The 25,363-nt window shown below is 38.5% G+C and overlaps 1 protein-coding gene across 3 annotated transcripts in view; it reads right to left on the bottom strand.

Moving 5' to 3' along the window:
* Positions 1 to 2,496: 2,496 nt before the first annotated feature.
* Positions 2,497 to 25,363, bottom strand: part of ACTR2 (actin related protein 2) — a 23,361-nt gene continuing 494 nt past the window's right edge. The window contains exons 2-10 of one of the 3 annotated variants that reach the window (XM_039718843.1): positions 19,861 to 19,971; positions 16,868 to 16,882; positions 14,605 to 14,820; positions 10,931 to 11,003; positions 8,953 to 9,089; positions 8,028 to 8,177; positions 7,201 to 7,346; positions 6,672 to 6,804; positions 2,497 to 5,535 (exon numbers count right to left, since the gene is read on the bottom strand). In XM_039718843.1, coding sequence (XP_039574777.1) covers positions 5,365 to 5,535; positions 6,672 to 6,804; positions 7,201 to 7,346; positions 8,028 to 8,177; positions 8,953 to 9,089; positions 10,931 to 11,003; positions 14,605 to 14,820; positions 16,868 to 16,882; positions 19,861 to 19,971 — 1,152 coding nt within the window. In that variant the 3' untranslated portion in view covers positions 2,497 to 5,364. Of the gene's footprint in view, positions 5,536 to 6,671; positions 6,805 to 7,200; positions 7,347 to 8,027; positions 8,178 to 8,952; positions 9,090 to 10,930; positions 11,004 to 14,604; positions 14,821 to 16,867; positions 16,886 to 19,860; positions 19,972 to 25,363 lie in introns of those variants that run through there. The other 2 variants (XM_039718845.1, XM_039718844.1) reach the window with 2 other exon arrangements.

Below are 25,363 nucleotides of genomic sequence, written 5' to 3'. Positions count from 1 at the left end.
CAAAGGCTCATGTTCCAGGTTATTACCTAGTAATGCTATTAGAAGCCCTACTACCTCTCTTACAAGAAGACTTTAGAGGGGACAAATCTACCAGTTATTACAGGTGCTAACATAAATCCCACCTGCTCTTACTGGGCTTGTCCCACATGATTTATGCCAATACCCACTACAACAGGAAAACCCTAAAATATTCCAGGGAGATTATGTGGTTGGGTCCTTCCCGAAATACTGCCTTTCATGTCCTTAATGCCACCCTTGCTTTTCCTGCTTTGGCAGGCAAAGCCAAAATCAGGGTTACACAGAGTGGTTTAGAACAGAAAGTTCCAGGCCAACACAAAGGTTTCAATTTGGAGTAGCCCCCAAAAAGTGCTGCTGTGCTAAGAAAAGTGCCTGATGGTAGTCAGGACTTACAGGATCTACTTGCACTGAGGCCAACAACTGGCAATTAATTAATTCATTAAAATGCCTGGTGAGATGTAAAATGGGCACGTGGTGAGAACATGCATGCAAGAGGAAGATCTTGAAACCACTTAGGCTTTAGGGCAAACACAAACCAGATGGGAGATGGGTGCAGAGATTAAAAGATGTAGGCAAGGGGCCCATATCTGTCATTATTCCTCCAGCTACAGTTTAATTACTACTCCTAGGCTTTGGGAACAGAGGGTTTTTTTAATAATAACTTTTTTAAAAAACTTTGTGAAGGAACATAAGTTCTGCAGCTGAAGATGGCCCTTAGTACCATCCCAAGTATCTGCTAAGACTCTTAATATGCTCTATTCATGACCCAGAACAGAAACTGTTTCCCTAATCTTCAAGGTTAAGGTTGCTTTCAAAATGAAAAACAAAATTAAAAAAAAAAAATCCCAAATAAACCAATTGAGAAACAAAGCCCCATGCTGCCTCTCCTCTCTGAACTTCTCCTTTTTCCAGCAGCACCACAACAGAATTCTGCATGGGGCACAAAGAAGGCAAGAAGCTCTTCTCCCACCTGTTTGGGCAATAATCAGATGTGCACAGAAATCTTGTTTTGTGCAGCTGTTAGTTGGTTCAATGGGCAGCAGCACCAGCTTACAGGAAGGTAAGCAAGTTACATGGAGGATGTTATTAAAGAGCTCTTTTAATGTTGTAATGCAGTGAAGGTAAGAAGCAAATCAGCAGCCTGTTCTGCATGGAAGGGATTTTTTCTTGAGGCCTATAATGGCAAAGTTGCAATGGCTTACAGCACTAGGATAACAAACCAACCCAACAGGAAGGAACAAGCATGACATAGCAGGGCCCAAATAAAGTAAAATTTTAGCTGAAATACTTGCTGAAAAAATACAAATCCATTTTCCCTAATACCATCCTTAGCTAGAATGTAGCCCCCAATATACTTGGATTAAAAAAAAAACAAAACAAAACAAAAAAAAAAAGAAAAAAAAAGAAAAAAAAACCCTCAAAACTCCACACCAAACCAAACAAGCAAACCCCCACTTCAAACAACAAACTACATTCTAGAAACTAGATCTTCCACAGTTTTGGAACAGCTAATGGCACTTGTTTGTGGAAAATAGCTGAAGTGCCCACAGGGAGGAATTCACTATTGAAAAAGTTGACTAGCAAATGTCGACTGAGCTGTATTTAGTCCTGTCCACACAAAAGCCATGTCAGGCAAAACAAGCGAAAGGGGAGGAGCAGGGACCATGAATTAGTACTGAGCAGAGGTACAGCCAGATGTATTTATTTTTTCCCAAGAATGCACAGTGATGAAACACAAGTTTGGGGTTAAGGGTGGCCTTACTTTTTTTTTTTTTTTTTCCTATTAAAATCCTGTCTATCTGCATCTGTCCCTAAGATGACAAGTGTTTGACCCAGCCACTGAGGCAGATGCATCCAGAGCCAAACTGCACATAGTGGCTCCATCTAAGAAAAGCAAAGCCACTATCCTACCAGGAACAAGATGCCTGGGGAACATTCCTCCAGCCCAGCATGTGCAATGAGCTGGGGGAAGAAGCTGGTTGAGTTCAATTCAAAAGCCAAATAAATGCACCGTGAGTGGTGGATCACTAATCCACCCAAGTCCTTCTAAATACAAAAGGTCAACCCCACATGCACTTTTTCTATCAGTTAAAATCAGGGATGCAGGTGAAATAGCACATGAAGTCACAGTGCCAAGGAGACTTTTCCTAAACAAGGCATCATTATATGGCTTCTGAGCTTAGCTGAGGCTGAGGTCAATGCAAGTTGAGGGCCCTCCCCATTTTGCAGTATGGAGGTTGAACTAGAAAAAGATTCCTGTCCAAGGATAAGGATTTTTTTTCTTTTTAAAGAAAAGGATGGAGGGAGTGGAGTATTGGCTAAAGGATGGAGTATGACAGCAATCAGTAGACAATGTGTTATTTTGTCATGTCAGATTTCCTCAGCAAAAGCAGCTCATGATGGTTTTGTGATGGAAGTTAAGTTAGAGAAAAACTGACAGAACTGTGATTTCCCAAAGGAAACAAAGCAAACATAATCTACTTTGAAAAAAATCTGATTTTATTTTTGTATTGAAAAGACCTGTCAATTTAAATAGATGTTTATTTCCATTCATGGTCTCAACCAGTGCTGTGTGTTAACATTATTCAGAACTGTATAAAAAGCCATCTGTGTTACATTGGTTAACATCCTAGAACACTGGGGGAGGGGAGGGTTTGAAGCAGCTTAACATTAAAAATAGGATGTTCTCAAAAAACTTACAACTGATGCGGCATCTTCTATTCTAATTTTAAAGGAGCTAAAGCATTTTGCAAATACAATTCAAGTTATTTGGTCTTCAAAAAAACTTTAAAACCAGATTGCTTTCATAGCAGTATTGAAGCTGTCAGCTGAGAGAACACACACACAACACTCTTGTGTGTGCAAACACATACATGGAGAACCACACTGAGCACAACTGGAACACCCCATTCAGTATTTGGATTACAAATGTGTTCCTCTGAATCCATGATCACAGTTAATTTAAAATGCTAGTTTCTTTTTTTAATATATACATGGTTTCCATGGAAACCCAAGATACTGCACAATCAACTGACATTTATTACTCATGGTGCTGTGAAGTTCTCTAGTGAAGGGGCCAAATTCCAAAACCTTTACTCAAACATGCACATAACCTCACTGAAGCCAGTGGACAGGGGAGAAGATGGTTTAGAAAAGGGGTTGCAGGGTCAAGGTCTAGATTTGAAAAACCACATGACAGATTGTCATTTAAAAAAAGTTTTTAAGTCATTCTTTGGTTTATTTCCATGATTCCCAATACTGTCTGAAAAGCCCAGAGACAGTCACATGAGAAATCATAGCTCTAAAGCAAGCCCACAGCATTTTTAAGTCTTGTGTATTAAATGTTTAGAAGACTACAGGAATTCAGAGTACCCCTTACATTCATGTCCCCAAAAATCTAGTAACTGCTTAAGTGCATGCACTGAGGCACGACCGGCATGCCTGTAAATTCGTATTGTTCAAGTTAAGAGTAAATATAGCTGCAAAAAACCCCACCCACCTATAATTAAATGGTCATTACTAGCAATGCTATAGTGACTGTCTTGTTATTAAAGAAATGCAGACATGGTTTCTGCCCCTTCGGCTCGCTCAGCCAAAGGAAGCAGTCTGCTCAATTTAGAAAGGAAGCACATTTTAAGAGTCCAAGGGAGTTTAATATTTCCATGTTTCTGGGGTCAATTATTAATGTAAAGATGTAGACAAATGGCAAGTATATGAAAGCATCTCTCATACATTCCAAGGTTTGGAAGTCAAGAGCAGATCTTGACTTCCTTATCTTTAAATGTTATGGTAGGCTTCAAAAACCAGTAAGAAGTAATATAATATTTCTATGGAAAGCAAAGGAGAACTAAGTCTAGCTAGCATTTGTATGCAAGCAGTTTTTGCTATGCTTAATGTAAGGCAGATTTTATTGCAACAATAGTTACCAGTCTGCTATAGGAAAAAAACACTATACTCAAAGAAGGTGGCTGATAATTACTAGTGACAACTTCTATTTTTTAGAACAACTCAGCTTTAATGTACTTTCTGGAAACAGCATTTTCATCACTGATTTTCACTTCCTTCCCCATCCCATGTTAAGTATCAAAAATCAAGACTGGATAAAATGAATTGTGGATATTTACCAACCAATATCTTCTCTTCCAATATTATTCTTAACTGGAACAAACATAAGTCATTCTTTATAACCTACTGCCACTGGTTGTTTATAAATATCTGCTTGCTGCAATAAACATTGGTCATTGAAATATTCATTTGCAGTAACTACTTGGCACTAGGTTAATATACTTGTAAAGTTTAATGGAAGTGCTTCTGATGTACATACAAGCACTTTAAACATCAGACTTTTTAAAACTTAGTTCTGGGGCTTTAAATATTTATAGTTACAATTTTCACAAGCATTTCTGAAAGTATTAAATCTGTTCAATAAGTTCAGAGGCTCCTGTCTCAGCATATCTTAAGTTTCTTCAACAATTACAGAATAGTTAATTTAACATTCTTGGTTCCTATGCTGAGACAACATGGTACCAAAATTTAGTTATAAAAAGAGGCATTTTTGGTCAGGCTGACCCCCCCATCTGTCCCTTAACAAAAAAGAAACACAGCTCAAACCTGTCTCCTCTCTCCAGAAAAAAGACACCTAAGGCCACAAATGTACACTTGCCAGGACATCAGGTGTTTCTCCATTTGTGGCAACTGTACATTCCCACTTAAAGAAATACAGTCTGAAGGCCCCACCACCACCTTGAAGGATGAACCATCTCAGAAGCCAGTTTAGGCAGCAGTGCATATGAAACCACATTACATCAAAACAGTGCGTTAAAGTCATTCCAGCTACTTCAACTAGTTTTTAACAATGTTTAATCAAAATTCCTAGATGCAGAAAAGAAAAAAAAAAAACCCAAACTTAATGTAGAGTGAGGCATAAAATGCAAAGATCACCACCACAATGATCCAATAGTAAAAACTCTTGTGTAAAGGTTTTCTTATGCTAAAAAAGGCACACAACCCTTTGTGAACTAGAGACAAAAGCTAGCAGGACTACAGCAATAAACCCAGAAGAAAAAGCCTACCAGAATTACCCAATTGCCTACTGGGAGGGAACAATGAAGTAGACAGGCTGCTCTTGCTCCGTTTTGTTTGCAGGGAAGTGGTCAAATTTAATAGTCAAATTTAGCCACATTAAGAAACATTTAACAAAAGCTACCCCAAGAAACCAGAACAAAACCTGACGTTTGGGTCAAAAGGCCACAGACAGGCCCTTCCAAAGCATGTAGCTGAGTGAGTTCAGAGATTGGCAATGAAAGAAAAAAGCTTTAGACATGTGATGGGAACAAGCTTTGGGATTTATCGAACAGTCACACCAAGCTTCTCCAGCACACGCACTCCCTTTTCTTGGTATTCTTGTCGGGTCATCCAGAAGTTGTCTTTGTCTTTCATGATGTCTGCTAGAACAGCACCCCCCAGAAACACCATGTGCTTCCGACGAGGGGGATCTTCGATTCGGATCTTAAATTTCTGAGAGGAAGAAAAGAAATCGTTACTAGGATTCTTGAAACAAAGCTGTGCAAAATAAAATTGGGCTTTCCACCAGAACAATGAAATGGAAACTCTCTAGTGACAAAAATGCAACTAAAAAACTGAAGTGTTAACACAGGGTGTGAGCTTCCAGCTTACATAACTGAAGTAAAATAATGACACTGCATTGGAAATTACACATAGCTACTGACACTTGCCCAAAAACTGTACTTTCAGTATATCAACAAAAAACCCAGGATTCAGAATACTGACAGAAAATTAAGAGACCAAATTTTTGCATTTCAAGAACACTATTAAAAGTGAAGTAATTCCTAATCTTTGATGGCTGAAATTATCAGAAGTTACCAGATCACCAAATCACACATGTTTTAGAATTACACCAATTTACACAATCTAAACCAGCTTAACTAACTAATATTCCCTTAATTTCTTCAGTGCTAAAGCTCTAACTTTAAGAGCTACAAAGAGAGTACAGAGCTAGGACTGAAATACTGCCTCAGATGTAAAACATTCTGTACAATTGAGTCATTCCACAGAAGACCTTCAGAGAACACTGTATTAAGAACCAGGGAAGTTCAATTCAGTTCACCATTAGAAACCCCACTCAAAGGAATTTTCAGTACAACACACTGTTACCTCTGTAACATGTGTGGCTGTTACCTGCTTATCACAGTAACAAATGGAAAAGGGAAACTTACTCCACCTGAAACTGTGTTAGAGCTCTAGCCTCTCTCACTTTCGAGTATTTCACTTGTAATATGAACAAAAATTTTCACAGATTAAAAAAATATATATTTTTTTTTATTCAATGACAACTTGAAAGCACAGAAACTCCTTAGCTTTCTTTAACCAACTTTACAATTTGTGTCCTGGTATTTATCAGCCAATTTTCCCAAGACTTCGGGAATTACCTGCTAGCAGCAGGGTCTAGAAAGTAACTTCACTGCAAGTATGTACAAAGCAAAGGCAGGGTGCGAGGCAGGAGGGGCAGCATTTCGCAAGCTGCGGGCAGGGCCACCCGCAGCCTCGGTCATTCCTGTCCCCCTGGTTCCCTCTAGCGGGGACTCGGGGGAAGCCCCTGCGCCCCCCGGCTGCAGCAGCCAGCCCAGACCCACCGAGAGCTTCTCCACGTCTCCTTTCAGAACTCGTTCCAGGTAGAGCTGTTTCAGTTCCCGCTCCAGTCGTGAAGGCAGCCCAGGGTACATGGTGGAGCCTCCAGACAGCACAATGTGTTTGTAGAATTCAGACCTGACCCAAAAAAAATAGTCTGTAGTGTTGTACAGTTTACTCTGTACCTAGTAAAGGTACCTGTAGGTACCTGTACAGACAGGGGAGTAAATACAAATCTAAAAGACAGTCACTATGCAAAGACAGACTGCACAATTTTAGCAGACTTGCTCATGCTCTCCCAGAAAGCAGAAATAAAAAAAAAATCATGCTTTTTAGATTTTATCTTTGCTCATTCTTCTGAAATAGTTTCCAGACAACTGGTTAAGCTCCAAAAGCTTAGCCTGAGCCCCATTCCCAGCATACACCCTTCTCCCAGGAGCACACATAAGTGTCTAAAGCAAAAGCTGTTACTTTGAAGATAGTTCCTCATCACCCCTGCACCCAGACCAAGGATTTTAAATGTTCTGCTCGTACCTGGTGTCAATGTCAGCAGCCTGGATGGTGTTGAACAGCAGTTCAGCCACACCAACCCCTTCAACATTGATTAAGTGAGGCTGGAAGAGAGCCTCCGGTGCCTCAAACCGTTCTCCACCAACTTTGATAATCCTGCCATCTGGGAGCTAGGGAAGAAACAACACCATCGAAAAGACTACTTTTAGCCACTTGAATGCCAAAAAAAAAGCAAGAGGAAATGACCTACATTGCTCCCAAATGTTTTAACACAGGAAATTGTTGATAATTGTCAGCACTGCAAGAAGTCATTCAGTAGTACTGAAAGAATATACAAATTCTTTAATCACTCTGCAATTCACTTGGGGACATCAGGGACCAGACACATCGATACTGAGCTACCAAGTATTTCCTTGCAAAACCAACTCCTAGTATCAATTTTTAAAATTGTCTTACAGCAAGAATTATGCTTTTTCTGCAAATTTTTCCAACTGTGATCACAAAGTTTTCACTACGAGCGAGTTCACCTTTCCTGACACCAGATATTAGTCTCATGTCTTACTGCTGCATGGATGAAGCTGAAATAATTTCATATGCTAAAGTCCACTTTCTCTACAAATTCCTGTAGTATAATATTAAAATTTCAAAGATCTACAATGACAAAGTGAGTACAAAGATTTACAGAAAATATGAAAAGAAAAAAGCCTATAGAAGACTTTCCCAGAACCAATTAATTTAATTCTACAGGCTGAGAGGTGAGCTACTGCCAAGAAAAACTGTGAAAGCTAAATGCTACCTGAATTTAAACCTGGGAAGTTTAGGACAAAGGAGAGCTGTCTTGAGACACTCACCGTGTAGGATTCAACTAGAACTGTGGTCTCTAGTGCCAGCTTCTGCTCCTGTTCAATGTTGTATCCCACGTAACACAACTTCTCCTTGATCATGCGAACCGTCTCAAAATCAGCAGAATGGTTGAAAGCATAACCTCGCAGCAAGAGGAGCTGGAGGGAGCACAGCAGGTTAGCAGGAAATGAGAGGAACAGTCCAGATCTCTCAGTAGAGAGGCAGTACATCTGTTCACCTCCCTTTTTTAGTGGCAAATTTGGGTATTAAGAGAAATCCGTCCCAGTGTATCCATTATCCCCAGAAAAGCAGCAGAGTTACTCCAAATGGGAAATTTTCTCCATCATTACAATTTTCAGCATAACCAGAACAAAGACAAATGAAAAAAACCCAAAATAATTATTATCTTTAGAACTTCACTTCAGAATATTCCTGTATTCCAGTTTAAACATAAGATTTGTCAATGTTGCTTATATTTAAAATGTGCAAACAAATGAACTGTCTATCAAACATGCTCTCTTATTTAATAATCAGGGAAGAATCACTACACTATTTTCCACACTGCAAGAAAGTCTTTCTGAAAACAGATGAGTAGAGCGGAGAGAATACAATTTAGCTTTCACTTTAGGTATTGAGAAAGCCAACTTTCAAGCTTTTCCTTCCCAAATATGGAATAAATTCCCTTCCTACAAGATTGCCACTAAGAAAATGTGATGTCTCTGAATAACATCAATATCATCACATGTGATTTAGATGAGGAAACACAGTAAGAATAGACTGAAGTACCACAGAGAATACAGGAGTTCTTAATGTAATTAACATGAATAATAAAGGGAAAATACACAGTGGTTTCTTGCTGCCAAGGGATTTTGACTTGAACCAACATACCACAGGTACCACCTCAACCTCAAACCCTCTTCCCTCCCAGCTTACCTTAATGAGGTACCTAGTGATATCCCTCCCAGCGATATCTAACCGTCTCGTGAGGTGAGGGAGGGAGAAACCTTCATAAACTGGGCAGATGTGAGTCACCCCATCCCCAGAGTCCACGACAACACCAGTCAACAAACCTGAAAGAACGAGGGGAAACACAACTTTTATTGCACTTTCATAAACACAGCAGAACAGCAGCAAGTTTAAGATATGTTTTTCACTGTAAACTGATACAACCTTTCTTCCCTCAGTCATCAGTAGATATTAAACTTCACGTTTTCATAGTAACAAATGCTTTCATTTTTTTTTTAAAGTATTACTTTTACTTAGATGCTTAGAACAATACTGCTCACAATTTTATGTGGCATTTTGACATCTTAAATTGCATTCTAGTTAAAGGGAGTATCTGTGCTCATTAAATGCTTATTGGAGCACAAATCCCTCCACAGATTCAGTTGTGTAATCTTATATTAATTTCTGAAATAAGAAGAAATCTAGAGATATTCAAGCCACAAGTTTACCTTGTGGAATTATTAGGACTTAGGGATTTTTACTGGTATTCAAAAAACCAAATACTTTCATAAGGTAGAAAATATTTGGACTACACAGCACATGCTTAATATTTCCTCACACAAGTGGCATTAGGTTGAATGACAACCACTTTCTTATACTAAAAAAAAAAAACCAACTCTCATGAAAAAAAGTTTATCACAAACTATTAAATTCTAAGCTATACAAAACAGATATCACAAACATGTAGAAACAGAAGTTTTTATACTTAGGAGGCAAAAATCAATGACGAAAGTTGATCAGAAAACAGTTTTATAGTTTCTCACAAGCTATCTAAAACAAGAAACCATATTTTAAGAACAGGTCTTAGAAGCGTGGTGCACTGAAATGAGGCACATCTCTACATAACTTTAGCCACTACTTTAATCTTTGAAGTAATATAAATAAGTAGGATGTTTCAAAGGATTTTTTTTAATTTTCAAAAGCAAATGTTTGATTTATATGCCCCTTGATTTTTACATCTTAGAAGGTCTTCAGCTTTGTTTTACATGCTGGTATGTAGAAACACTGCAGACTGCCCTAAGTTGTCTCACATTGTGTTATTCACAGTAATTGAGCACTATACAGTAAGGTACATGTACAATTACAGCAGAATTTAAGACTGTAGATGTCAGTTAAATAAATATTTGTAAGGAATCAAACCAAAGAAAACCAAAGGGAAAAAAATAATAGCACAGATTGCAGCAAATAAAATTAACACTCAAATTTGCAAAAGTGGTTTTGGTTCAAGTAAATAATGACTTGCATGGCAGAGCCACCCTTCCAGTACCCCACTGCTTTTGGTCCTGGACGGAGACACTACAGTGACACATTAAAGGACGTGGACTGTGTTGTCCTGCTATGTGACAGCTCAATACACCAAGTCACCCACAAATAGATGCAAGGAGTCATAGTATTAGAACTGATGTGCTTGAGTAACTTCTTAAAATCCTATATGGACTGAAGTTGATGGTAGAATTTCCATTGAATTCAGTCAATCCATAATTTTCTGCTCAGGCTAAGGACCATTTCAATTTAGTTTATCTACAGCAAAAGACTCAACTTCCCCCCCCAAAATAGTGCAAAAGTCACATGATCACCTTCCTGAAATTACTCTCTCACAGTAAAAAGTTCTTCCTTTTTCAGAAAATCCCAAGTAGCCATTAAGACTTGATGCCAAAGGCAAAATAATTACACTCTGAAAGATTAAGAGTTTTGAGGAACCAGGTTTTTGCATTTGTCCATTAAAATAACACTAACAGTGGTACCTAACAATAGTTCCTCAAAACAAAAAGCAAGCTGTCAGTCAGAACTGCGCTTCCTTAGAGAACAGCATGGAATTAAGCTCAAGACACAGTGACGCCACGTTAGTACTTTGGCTCAGTAACACATCTGGAAACAAAAGAAATTTGAGGTTAATTTTGCCTACCTTGAGCATACAGAGTAAGAACAGCCTGGATGGCTACATACACCCCAGAAAACTGGTACGTCTCAAACATAACCTGTAAGATCAAGGCAAAAATCAGCTTCTAAAACAGGCCAAATACCTCAAAGGAATTTTATTGGTGTTTGAAAACTGTATTTCTAGAATTTTGCATTTTACTAATAAAAAACACTTCCCAAGAATTTTCATCACACAGATTCCACAGGAACATTAGAAACCTATGTGCTTTGGGACAGTAAGAAGTACATTCAGTTCCGTATCTTACCTGTTCACACCAGACAAGCCAGGTGAAAAATTCCACATCCATTAAGCAACAAAAGCAAATACAAGAAACCCACACACCAATTTTTGCAGCTTTATACAAATTTTCACTTTTCCAAACTGCTGAATGAGTGGGAGGCAGCACTTGTAGACCAGACAAGCAGTTCATTACTGAAGTGTGACTTGGGAATAAAATGTTTGTTTAACGTGTATGCTTTAAAACAAAGTTCAGGCAATTTTCATTCTTCACATTAAGCCATACAGACTTTGTACAACTGCACACTATGTCAAATAAAGACCAGACTCCTTCATATCTTAATCTAGAATGAGCCCAGTATCAGTTTTGTCTCTGGTTCTGGACCACCTCCTTCCCTTCTTTTAAGGGCAACCAATGACAAACTTTTAAATTTAGTGTAAAATCCACTACAGAGAGAAGACTGCAGGTTTGCAGCTTTCATACTGAGACAGGAAAAGTAACGCCTTGTCTTGTACACTAGGTTTCCCTAACCACTGAACTAGTTTCAGTTAAGAAGCAGGACAAGATTAAAGAATGTACAGTTTATAGGATCTTGTCTTCTTCCTAAACACAAGAAAAGGCCAAGTAAACAAATCATGCTGTACAGCAGTTTTCCCCTCAATAAGCTTTACCAGGAAAAATGGGTGAACTCTGATTATTCCAACACATACAGAAGCTTTGCTTTTGCTACCCTGCAGCCTTCAGAACCCTTCTGCAACTTCTAGGATTAGAAACTGATTGAATCCTAAGTGCTCCCACAGCCCAAGTAAAAGATATCTAAATATTTTTGAAGAAAAAAAGCTGATGCCTGACAATTTTAGAATTCTGAACTATTTAAAGAACCTCCTCCGTTAGAACAGTGTGAAAAGGAAGAGAAAGGGAACAGTTGAAAGGACAGCAACTCAAAATAGATCCCCTTTGAGTAGTCATTGTCTAAACCCAACACTATTCCAATGGATATTTTCAAACAACCCGAGTGCTTATTAAATCCAAAAAATAATGTAGGAAAAAATCTAAGTTTATCTTTATACCTAACTCATATCTAATTACCTTCACACAATAAAATCAATATTCAAATGGCACTAGTTACTGCCTTCACATGTACCAAACCCTAAAGGCTTCTACAAAACCTTTTATAACCTTTGGGGGTGTTGTCATTCTTTCTTCCAAGAAAAAAGAAATGCATTCTCCTCTGCATTACTTTATTTGACATGGAAAATGCCTTGACACAGGGCATGTATGTTAATAAATCTTGAGATATAAATACTGAGCAATATGTTTCCCTGAAAAGATTCTTCTTCACATAACAGCAGATTTTTGATTACTTACGAAGTGATGTTCTAACTGGGTACGGAAAACATTAAAAACTGGGGAAAAATATAAGGAATTCTAGGTTGGTTTAGATGGAAGTGACTGCTCGAGCATCTCTGCAGATTCTTGATTTGCCACTACAGTCTGGCTGCTTCTGAGGGTGTTACACAATGAGAGTGCAGCAGATAAAGACAAACAGTAAACACTCCATTAAGCTGAGGAGCAACCTGGGTCTTTTACGTGCTATGAAAGGAGAAGCACTTTTTAAACATTTATTTTACAATATAGCTGACATGTGAACACTTGCTGCCTTGCTACTGCAGGTGGGCCTGACAAAGTGATCAAATGAGGAGAGAGAATTACTGGAAACAGAATGAAGGACAGCATATATAATTATCTATCATCTGTATATGGTCCAGATGACTAAGCTTTTCTTCTAAAATGCTACTGTACTGTGTCCCAAAATGCAGAGACATTATTATATTTACTGCAGGCTTTAGGAAGTATCTTCATTCAGTCCTCTGCCTCATACTGGGCTTGCCTTCCTGGAAAGGAGGAGGCCACGTCAAAAATGGAGTATAAATATATTGCAGTTAAAATAAATATTTCAAGTTCTCATAACATCGTGTTCCTATTAAAAACATGATGCTTCTGTGTAACTCAAATTTAAATTTACAAACATGGATTCTAGTTCTCACTAATCTTCTGCATCATGATCTTTCAATATTATTCTTGCATCTTGCAAGATTAAGTATCTGTGGTCTCTGGGGTATTGTTAAAAAGGCAAATGGAGCAATGCAAATATTCTATCAGAATTCAGAGGCCATACTAGGCTCCTGAATTTTTGGTATAAAATTACTAGGCACAAGAATAACTAAAATCTATCTTTTTGTATTTACCAGGAAAACAGAAACAATAACACTATTGCTGACAACTGAAAAGCAAAGAAGCCTGGACAGGAAATAGCCATTCCTGCTACATGGAGGCCACCCAGAATAACCTGCTCTGCCTATCACACCATAGCTGGCTGATATACATATTACTAGTGCTGCATTACCTGATACTTAGATCACAGGACCTTTATGTCCACAATTGCTAAAAAAAAAAATTAGATTGCACAGTCTGATTTATTTTTCACTTAAGTTTTCCCAACTTTGCTAGATTTCATTTGCTCCCTGGTCACTGAAAGAAAGGATTAGTGCAAATCCTGCATTCACTGTATTCACTGCCAAGTTACAGAAAGCAGCACTGTAGCTGTGACATCAAAATTATTTCAAAGGAACGGTGCTGATAAATGTAAATTCTTAACAGACTAAGGAATGATTCTGGGGAAATATACATATACAAGCTTTGATATTCAAACTTATACGAATTGAAAATACCTATGATGCTTATGAGAAAAAAATTCAACAAAACAGAAAACTAAACATCCTGTTCTCATCAAACATTACTGCTCTTCAAACCTGAGTCTTCATCACAGGTAGAGGAGCTAAACAATATATACCTGACAACCTACATTGACTATAAGGCTCAGCTGGAGCTTGGATCACCCAGGGCAGCACTCTGAGATTGAGGATGCAAGAACCAGGCTTTCCTTCTTAGAAGGCTTTCATTGATAATCCCTTGCACTAATTAAAGATCAGTGCATTGATCGTCATCACACCTTCGTCTCAACTACCTCCAACAACACTGCTCCATCTGGTAAGCATCATCTAGCTCCAATCTCCTCTGCATTACTAACTTATACAAATCCAAGTCATTTAAAGTAATTAACATTCATCCAACAGCTAGTAATCAACGTATCCTGGGTATGTGAAGACAGACATGTATTTCCAATTCTGTTTTTTAATGCTGCTATTAATGCTTGAGACAAGAAGCCTGCTTACAGCTTGTGAATGAGATCAGCTGGTTTGAATTTAAGCACAGTAGCATTCATGCCTATGGCTGAGAACGGGTTTTGGTTAGAGAACAGAACTGCTTTGCTTCAGACAGTCACTGTGTGTTGCTGGAACAAGGAATCTCTTAGCAGTGCTCCAAGGACTGCACATCAGCTCTTACTAGACACACATACCTCCACAATCTTCTCCCTATTTTTAGTCGGATTCATGGGAGGCTCTGTGAGTAGTATTTTACAATTTTTTGTGTCAATATTAAGTTTTTCTGGTCCAAACGTGTAATCCCAAAGGTGCTTCATATCATCCCAGTTTCGAACTATGCCATTCTCCATTGGATAATTCACTTCCAGCATTGATCGCAATTCACTGGCTTCATCACCAACCATCAGATCCTGTAAAATTTTAATACAAAAACATGTCAGTGTTTACAAAGTTTTCTAAACACCAAACTCCTCAAGAATGACAGTGAACTGCTTCAGACTGTGTTCAATGTATTCTTAAACAATGCCCACATTTTTGAATCACTTGCAGGTACTTAGGAGAGAAGTAGAATATATTTCATGTAATATTTAAATTTGGCTCTTACCCATCCCACAGCTTTTCCAAAATAAACATTATTATTTCATTTTTTCAATTAACCTTAAAGAAACCAATAAACCCTGTCAGAGCTAGAGACTACAAAGACTTTTTAAGTACAGATGTTTCTCCACTGACACCTTCAAAATTATTTTACCAAATACTAATTTCTAAGAGCCGAGATGCAAAACAGCACATAAGGGTAGTAGGTGGGATTGGCAGAATATTTTTCCATGCATGTTGCAAATTTCTGTGCACAATACCAAAAAAGGAATAATGAGTGGTGAATAAGCATACCGAACAGGAGCAAAAGCAAATAAGAGATTATAAATTCCACACCAGACATTAAAAGAAACAATGGTTTACATATTGCCTGTGTCAATAGGGTGTGAAGAGACACATCTGAATATAAAATATAACCTCGTCTGTTCCTTGCCAGAAGTCCCAAGCCAGAAACCCCAGTAATGCATTCTTGCACAAACACAACCAACTAATGCAATTTGTATAGTCATTTCACACTGATTAAGCAATCTGTTTATTAACGTTAGTTATGCAAACATTGCACATTCAAATTAGTAGCATCACATCTTCTCCTTTCCCACGTATTTCCCACAGGAAGTATGCACAGTAACATCTTATCTTGGCTCCTCATTATATCCCATACTTCTCTAAAGAAGCCTGAACTGACTCACTTGTACTTAGGTTGCAAGAATATATTTCTAGGTACCATTAACTCTGTGTCCACAATAATATTAATTGGGAGGAAGAAAAAAAAAAGAAGAAGACAAGCCAGCTGCTTCATCCAAACATATGCCACGCCAGTTTGCAGTTGCTGTGGCACAGTGGAAGTGAGGGTTACTCAACCTACTATTCAATGCCAGGGAACAAAAAGATGCAAAAGAAAAAAATCTGGCATAGGGTTTATATGCCTATTTTAGAAGCAATCTAAGCAGTTGCTGTTGACTATATAAAAAGAAAGTTAATTGAAAATAGTTTAAGTGAAACCATTCCTCTTTCACCCCCTCTCCCTGACAAGGTTTTATTTGTTATCCCTTGCACAGCAGATCACGCTTCAGCTCTTGACTGTACAGAAGACAGAAGTCAAGACTCCAACACTTTAAATCCAAAGCACTCTGGTGAAACCATACTACGAGAACTCCACCATGTAGCCACATTACTCACGAGAATTTAAGACAACACAAACTCCACCAGTGAGAAGAATCAAAAGCCTTGTTTGTGCACTGCTCTTTGAGGCTCCAAGCTGCCCTACAGGACACAGCCCAGGAAAAGCCGCTATTCAAAGGTGCAAAGCGAAAGTTGCACAAAACTTTCACATCCTTTTAAAACAAAGCTAAAGGGCAGAACAATTGTTCTCTCTCAAGAACATCAGCACTAGCACACTAACAAACACGTACACTTGGCAGTTGAGGAGGAAGAAGGACAACACAATCAAATTGTGTTTGATTGAGGAGTCAGTATTGTGGCATCCAGTATTTCCACCACTTCAGTACTCAGTAATATCTGTCTAACTGAAATCTGAACATTTCTTCAAACTCTTGGTTGGTTATGTTAAACAGAGCAATTTCTACTGTTAAAGATGCTGAGTTCATGTTCATCTTTCAATGTTATTCTTGCATCTTGCAAAACTACAGGTTACGTAGCATTTAAAAGCAATACATAAAATATTCTCATTAATTAGTTGCCAGTAAACCAAAGCAATGAACAATGTTCAAAATAAGTGTGTATTTAAATGTAAAATGTAAGACAAGACAAAACAATGAATAGCATTTAAAAAAACATAACAGCTACTAGGTCTCATCAAGCAAAAATGGTAAACAAAAAGCACAGGGGCACCTCACTTACCATCATTTTGTTATTCTACTTCAACAGGTCAAGAAAGGTGAAGAAAAGGTAGAAGCAAGAAAGTCAGAAAAGGCCTAAATTAAATTCTCAAATTATTTTAAGTACACAGTAGAATTAGGCTGAAAAGAGATGCATGTACAGCAGGAAATGATCTGAGTTAGTTTAGTTAGGGCCAAACTAACATTATCAGGACATCAGATTAAACTCTCTCTTTGAAGGAAACTATTGCTACACGTCACTGGCAAGTCATGTTTAGGCTTCCTAGACTGCAAGCAAGATCAGTGTATCTGCCTATCTCTCATAAATAGGATTCTGTGTATAAATATTCTGTAACAGTGCAGTTTTACCCTGGGCTAGGTGTATATCTGAACTAGACAAGACTCTACACAGGACAATTGACCATAACTAACTTTGACCTTCCTAGACTGCAAGCAAGATCAGTGTATCTGCCTATCTCTCATAAATAGGATTCTGTGTGTAAATATTCTGTAACAGTGGAGTTTTACCCTGGGCTAGGTGTATACCTGAACTAGACAAGACTCTATGCAGAGTAGACTCTATGGTCTAATTGACCATAACTAGCTTTGATAATTGCTAAATTTAAACTTTATTTTAAAAATCCACTTAATATATCCAAGAACTGAAAACTGCTCCTTACTACTGACTTATTAATACCCCCAAACCTGCTGCAGACTAGTAAGTCAAGAAAAGCCAACAGCAACATCTATGCTTCTGGATTTAGCTGCAATTTTAAGCAAAATAATCCCAGTAACAACTGAATTCCTGAGTAGGAAAAAAAACTATATCCCTGCTACTAGCTGAAATGAGAATCCATAAGGAAAATGTGGTCAAAGCAACTTGAAATTGATAACTCAATGGATGATAACCACTGTTTTGGTCAGCTTCCAGGCTCCTTTCACAGGGTTTCTGAATTCCACAGGAGCGTAGTTTTCCTGAATAGTTTTGAAAAATTAAACTGATAATTCCTTGCCAGCTTCCTTTACTCAGTTTTAAACTTATCCCAAAAGAAATCACAGCATATCCTAGAATTAAATTTTGGCATAAAATTCATCTGCTAAAATACATTTTTTTAGGAAATCTGCAAGACTCTCACGAAGAAAAACAGCACTCACATTTATCAAGTCTTTCTACTGTATTATCCTACTGGGATACCCAAAGTGCCTGTGGCAGAGATTTCTTCTCTTGATACACTGCTTCCTTAAGAAAGGGTGACAAGCTGTTATAGGCAAATGATATAAAACTACTAGAAAATCTAGACACAGTTTATACTCTTTGAAAAACACCCACATGATCTGTGCTTAAGCAGAAGACCAGCAATGCATGCAAGATGATAATTTACAGGTTCTTTTGTTGATCTCATAGCAATTACCAACTTCTACATTCTATCTTTTCAATGTACCACTGTTATCTGCAACAATATTAAATTATCAGATAATCAGAAGATACCAAAGCTGATGGGACAGGCTAGAAGGAAAACATGACTTCAACAGTGAGATTTCATGCAAGAAACTTATGGGAGGAGTTTAGACTCATAAATCACTGAATAATTTAATAAAATTTTACCAGGACCTCCTTTAAGGAGACTCCTTTAAGGAGACATTAAGTTCAAGAAGACACCCAAAGAAATACCTCTCCACAAATCTTACTAGAGAAAGGATTATGTTTTCTGTCTCCTTACAAACAAACCCTCTTTACCGTGAAAGGGAAAGATCTCTATCCCCAGAACAAATTGTCTCAGCTGATACAAGGTAAAGCACTATGGAGATAGTAACGAGACAAACCCACAATCACATTTTGGGAAGCTCTAGCATCTTTCAGCCTTTTGACTTCCTTGTATGGCCTTCTGCTGATACTACAACCATTTCACAGGCAGAAGCAGAAACCCGACAACTCAAGTTCTCCTTGTCAACTACAGGGTTCTGAAAATAAGGAACAAGACTGGACTGATTTTTTTTCCTCTCCCTAAACTGCTGCTCAGAACAAGTAAGGAAAGCAAAACTGAAATCCCATATATGTGTGGTCCTACTTAACCTTCACTGGCCTAAGTGGGCACTTCTACAGCTCTGCATTGCCTCCTGCTTCTCCCTCACTCTCCAACTGGAGTTTGCACCATGGTCTAGTAAGGCAGTCATTACTTTACCTGACCAAGAAATCCCTCTATTTCTGCTGGATCAGCTCACTAAAGCAGCTCACAACACGTCTGCACAAGCAGCATGACCAGCACAAGGTGAGAATTGTGTAGCTAGAAGCAAGAACGGAGGATGTGACCACAGCAGGTCCAAGACATTATTGAAGCCTATACAGCAGAAGCAACTAATAACATTTGAAGTGTTACTCTCTAATTACAAAATAAGTGAAAAATTATAGCTCCCTGGACTTCAGAAAATGAATTCTGCAACAGCAGTTCTCCCCCCATGTCTTGGAATAATGCCCCAAGACAAAGCAGCCTGAACACCTATGTCCATCAACAGCAAAAGGAAAACAAAAACCATAGAAACAATGAAACGCAAACACAGCCAAGGTTAAACATCTCATACAAGATCACAGATGATCAGCTCTGAGTAGAAAGCAAATCATACAGAAAAACCTGGAAGCTCCAGTAGTTCTTCAGCACTGTCTCAAAATCCCACACGACAGCTTGGTGACAGTCAGTCACTTCTGTCTGATTTCTGCCTTCTGATCTTGACATCATTTGCATTATTGGCATTTGGAGCCCCTTTTTGCCCAGAACCACTCAAGCCCTACCTGCTGCCTCCTCAGGTGTACTATCTGAAGGCCTCCAATGCTTTAGATTACCCTCTTCTTAACTTTGTAGTTTGTGACAGGCTAAAATCCAATACAGAAATGAATCAAGAGATACTGAAACAGCATAAAAGGGAGTTAAGGAAAAAACATTTCCAAACATTACACACATCAAAAGCTGCCCTAAATATTTTTATCTCTCAGAAAGAAATAACAATCAAAACATTTACCTTGATTTCAATGTTTCCTACTTTAGCAGTTGATCTTATAATGGGTCTGCCAACCAAAGCTGGAAAAATGTGCTCAGGAAAATTCGAGCCAGCATAGCCACATTTCACAAACTGAAAAGGAAGAAATAATTTTATTAGAATATGCATTACTTTTATTTGCAAACAGAAACCTGGTTTGGAATAAAAAATTACAAGTCCAAATTTAAGAGCATGTGCCCCACTGGAAACAAATTTAATTTATACTTTCAAATCAATTTTACACATTTTAGATGATGCTTAGATTTTTAAAACTGAGTAAAAAATTTTCCGGAATGTTTTCTGAATCAAGACTATCAGATTTTTGAGAAGCAGTTTAAAATGAATAGGTACACTGCAAGGTGGAAAAGAGTCTAGTGTCTGAATTTGGGTTTCCTGCCACTCTATTAAGAAAGTCCTCTAGCAACCTGAAATCTGTAATTTTGTAATGGATCACTTTATAATGAGTACCCAATGAAACCCAATTAAATCACGTCTCCAATTAGAGCACATGGTAACATAATGAATTACACACCAGAAAAAGCCCCAAAAGCTTGTGAATTTAAGTTTCGTACTCTTGTAAGAAGTGCTCAAATGTGAACTAGCAATTCAGATGGATTTCTCAGAGTTTTGTAATTTTGAGGCTTTTCTAAGGATAAAGTCTGCTGCAAGCACTTCTAGAACCAACAGCACAACCAAAACCTTAGATGATGGCAGTTCACACCAAACAGGACGATCTGAAAGAGTGTTTATTTCCCAAATATATACAAAAGGAAGCTTTATATCACTGGGTTCCAAGATGGTATACACACTAAGAAAACAATGACCATTTACTGAACAATAAAAAATATACAGTCAATAGAGGAAGTTCAGTTGTAAAATGTGAACTTTAAATGTGCCAGCAAGAAGTTTAGTTCGTGGGGATCAGCAAGTTGTGCTCTTCAGCTATCCTATTTTCATAGGGTACTTTCATGTATCACACTCTACTGTTCTGCCTGCAGCTCATGCAGAGAAGACTCCTCTTCTGATGCATGGTTTGCATATTGAGCTATATTAACATGCCATTTTCATGTTAATATAGCTCAATATATTAACATTTTCATCTGCAAAATCACCCAAGCATTGAGGTGCAGCAGCAGTAACCCAGCACTCTGGGAGCCCTCGGGTTGGAAGGAACATCAGGAACTGTCTCATCCAACGCTGGGCTCAAACCAGTCACCGCTGAATTGTGAGCAGCTTGCTCAGAGCTTGGACCAGCTGGCTGCTGGGAACCTCCAAGAACAGGCAATTCAGACTCCTTGGGACCCTGTCCCAAATTGTAATTATCCACTGCAGGTTGTATTAAAAGCCATCTGCTAGAATTTTCCAAATATTCGCCGAGTTTTCTGAAGCAAGGTCTGAAGAATGCCACTGGAACAATTATCCCAGCAAAGAGTACAGCTAATTGCAGCTCAGAGGAATTCTGTCATTACACTAACGGTAACATGAAAAGTCACTTGTGCTGTTGCTCGTAATTATTCACCTTACTGCAGTAAAAAAGGGCACCTGTTGTGGAAAGAAATTTAGAGAGCCGGTTACAGACCAAACCAACAGATATTTGAATTAAAGCTGGGGTAACAGAGGGGAGAAAGGATTTTTATTTTGTTTTTTGGTGACCCTAGTTTCTTTCACTCCTTCAGTGCTTGCCCTCCAAAGGCAGAGCTGTTTGGAATACCTGAAGAATGACACTGTGTACACAACTCCTTTCACTCATTCTACTTCAAACCCAGAATACTCTGCAAAGGCAAGTATTTATCAATTCTTTTGGTTACACTAAGGCCAGACCTGCCTAGGAGTTGTATAGATCTAATCTGTGCATTCAAGAATGCAGTGCTGCTATGAGAAAGCAAAGAGCAGCCACAAGCACTTCTGGATTGCATACCTGAATACACCAGTATTTCAGAAGTAACAGTATAAGGAATATCTCAATAAATCTTTACAACTTAAACTCCTGGAACACCCCCTCAAGAAGCTCCACTACTCAAATTTTTAAACGCCCATTACTTATATAGCAACCCTGATGTATGCAAGCAAAACAACTACTTCACAAAAATCAGCGTCTCTTGGCCAACCTTTAAAACACCTCTCAGAATCACATACAACTATACTGACCTAAAAACTGCTGACCTACAAAACCACAAAAATTCTTACTATTTGACATGAATAGTAACTTCCAGCCTCTTTTTGCATTAAGATCTTGATGCATCTTCCCAGGAAATTAACAAATTCTAGGTTTTTAAAACAGACTGTCGTTTCTCCAACCAGCCTAAAACATAATGAAAACCAGATTTAATTGATGCAAACTACAATGAGCAAGAATAAGCTTGGACATTGAGAGTCTGTTTCCCACCTCTTTCTGGCCAGACCAGAGAGCCTTAAAAATTACATTTTACAAAGTTTGATAGACTCTGCCATAGACAGAAAGTAAAAAAATTTAACTTGCCTTCAAATTTTAAATTTCCCCTTCCAGTCTACATAAAAATACGGGGAAGAGCAAGTGAGCCTTCTTTGTCAGCTTCTCCCTCAATGTGGACATCCCCACTGTAGTATTCTCCCTGACACTATCCTGGATATTCAGCTGGTTCAGTAGGTTTGTGATCACCCAGCATTGCCTAGCATGGCTGAAGAAATAGGCTCAGTAAAACCACCAACAGGAAAATGCACAGATCTGTATAATAACAGACTTTGGACTCTTTTAGATTTTTTGAAGGGGTACAGGAAACATAAGAAACCTTTCCCTCCTGTCCCTTATAGAAAATTCTTCAAAATCTTCAAGTAAACATTATGCACTGCAGTAATCTGGAACAGCTTCTCTTTTCTAAGGCTCAACATTAAACACTCACTGTTCTGCCACTCTCAGTTTGAAACTCTCTAATTTAAGTACAGTGCACTTGTTTCTCTTCCACCTCTTGCCACGCACACCCCTCAAACCAATTATTGAACAATTTCAGTGTAATGATCATGTTTCCAACAATAACACAAGCACTCCATGAATCTACCCATTTCTGCAAGAACTTCATCATCATTTGTTTTTGCACACATTTGCTATACATTCAGAATGTTCTAAGAACAGCTATTTAGCCTGCCTCTGTGCAAGACCATGTATGTAACAATTTTTACCATATATAGTTTCTTCTCCATTTCACTGTGGTTTATACCGAGTCTTTCACTTCCTACTGAGTCATCAAACACTAAGAACTTGCATGTATAAGTGTTCTTTCAAACTAAAAGAATGAGGAAGCTTGCGAACAGGTCACGTGACTGGTTTTAAAATGAATATAATATTCTTATCAGATCTCCTGCTTGATCCTTTCCACTGATGGAACGCTCAAACAAAAACCCTAAATACAGTTACAGCAATTTCACAGGCCAATAAGTAACTTTCTGTTTGGCCTCTAACAATAAGAACATCCACCTCTAACACGCCAGACCTTTGAGGTGCCATTGCCTGCCTCCCACACCACATGCTGCAAGAACTTCCTTCGAGTCACTCACCTCTTCCTCAAAGATAGGCTGCTGCCTAACGAGAACAGTAAATTTCAAAGACAAGCCTAACATTAAAAATTCACCTGATTTTTCCAAAGATATCCTCCATTTCTTATCTATAAGTTTTCTGACACCTGGAAAGAGATTTAATTTCAATCATGCTTTTAAGTGTGAGATATTAGAAATAAATCTAAAATAAGACATCTCTTGTCACACAGGCAAAATATTATTATCAAAATACTGGTTTGACAATATAGAACTACTTGATACCTCAACATGCAATTGAGACTCAAAAGTTTTACTGAATTGAATTTTTGTCCAGCTTAGTTATCGCAATCCTTCTTCAATTATCCCAAATCAATGTGAACATTTTGAGTTGATTTCACAATTACTTCTGACACTCTGCTCTGTGGCTTCCAGACACACATTGTTCTGCCCAAAAGTGAAGCACAACCCAAAACCACACCAGCTGAAGTGACACAGGCCCCTCCTCTTGCACCATGAAGGCACCTTCCACTCTTGTGGTTATTTATATCCGGCTGGTCCAACTCACCAAGGGAAAAACTGCATGGATCCAAGATGTCTCTGGAATTCACAGCACACACAGATAGCCAGGTTGTAAAGAAACGTGTGTGACACACCCACCTTGGGAAATCTGGTTGGAAGAATCACTTTTATCCCGTGTCACGCCTGAGACCAGCCAAGGCACAACACTGCTGTCACCACCAATACACTAAACATTTTACAACTCAGTGATTATTGCCATATAAAGGACCACACCAGTGGAGGCTCTGAATTAATTTTATTTTTTTTTTAATTTGGGCCTCCCAGTAGGAATATTAAAGAAAAAAGAACAACAAAAAGAAAACTCAAACCAAAAACAAGCAAACCATAAAGCAGCTTCCATATCCCTTTGTAACAAGAAAATGCTACCTCTTCTTCTTTCCTTTTTCTAAATGATAGTGCAAAAACTGCCCAAAGGCTCTGAACTCCAGCCCCATTAAAGATAATTTTTGCTATATGAGGCTTAACGAAGACATCAGAACTGTCAAATCCCTGAACAACCAAATATGATGTTCTTCTTCCTGAACCATTATAACAATTTCAGATGCTAATTGAAAAACCTTCTAATTTAGGATGCTGAATCTCTAATAAAATAAAATTATAAAATAAAATAATAAAATAATCCTTTCTCTCAACTATTCTTTCCTAGACTTATTTAAAAAAAATATTTATTGCAAGTATCCCTATTAAAAAAAACCCCACTTTGTTATTTTTGCCATTCAAGAGATCTTAATGCAGCACCAGTTAAGGTAACTCTCCACATAATATTGCTTTACTAGGGGAAACACTAGACTGCTAAAAAAAATTACCAAGGGGAAATATCCACCGATAGCATCTGATCTCTTCCTGCTTTAAAATGGTATCTTTTTCACTTCCTGCCAAGGTGCCTCACAGCCCGACAAAAGGATGGATTTCCAGCGGGTGCCTGCACGCTCAGGGAGCCAGAAAAGATGGAAAGGATGGGGAGAAAACCTTTCATTAAAAAAATGCCAATTTGGAGGTACGTGGCAGATCAGAGAGGTATTAAGGAAAGGATGATGCTCTATTTGAACAGCAGCTGCCAAAAAAAAAAAAATCAAACAAAAACCCCACAAATATTTCTCTAAACGAATAATCCTGCAGACACAGGACACATCCTGATTGCTCAATGCATAATGCGCTCATTCAGAATTTTTAAAAATCGGCATTTTCGTCTAAAGGCGCGTTGCTGCGGGGAGACGCGCTCAGGTCACGTAGAGCAATCAGGCCATTGACGGTGAACCGAGACCGCCGCGGGCGGGGGGCGGGCACGGCGGGGCGGCCCCGGCTCGGGAGCCCGGGGACACCGGGCCGAGGCCCAGGCCCCCCCGCCCATTCATTCCGCGGCCGCGCCGGGATACATCAAAAGCTGCCCTAAATA

This window comes from Passer montanus, unplaced genomic scaffold (assembly GCF_014805655.1).
Source record: "Passer montanus isolate IOZ18808 unplaced genomic scaffold, ASM1480565v1 scaffold40, whole genome shotgun sequence".
Taxonomy (NCBI): Eukaryota; Metazoa; Chordata; class Aves; order Passeriformes; family Passeridae; genus Passer; species Passer montanus.
The sequence above is the reverse complement of the archived record's forward strand: the minus strand, read 5'-3'. Positions and strand labels throughout refer to the sequence as shown.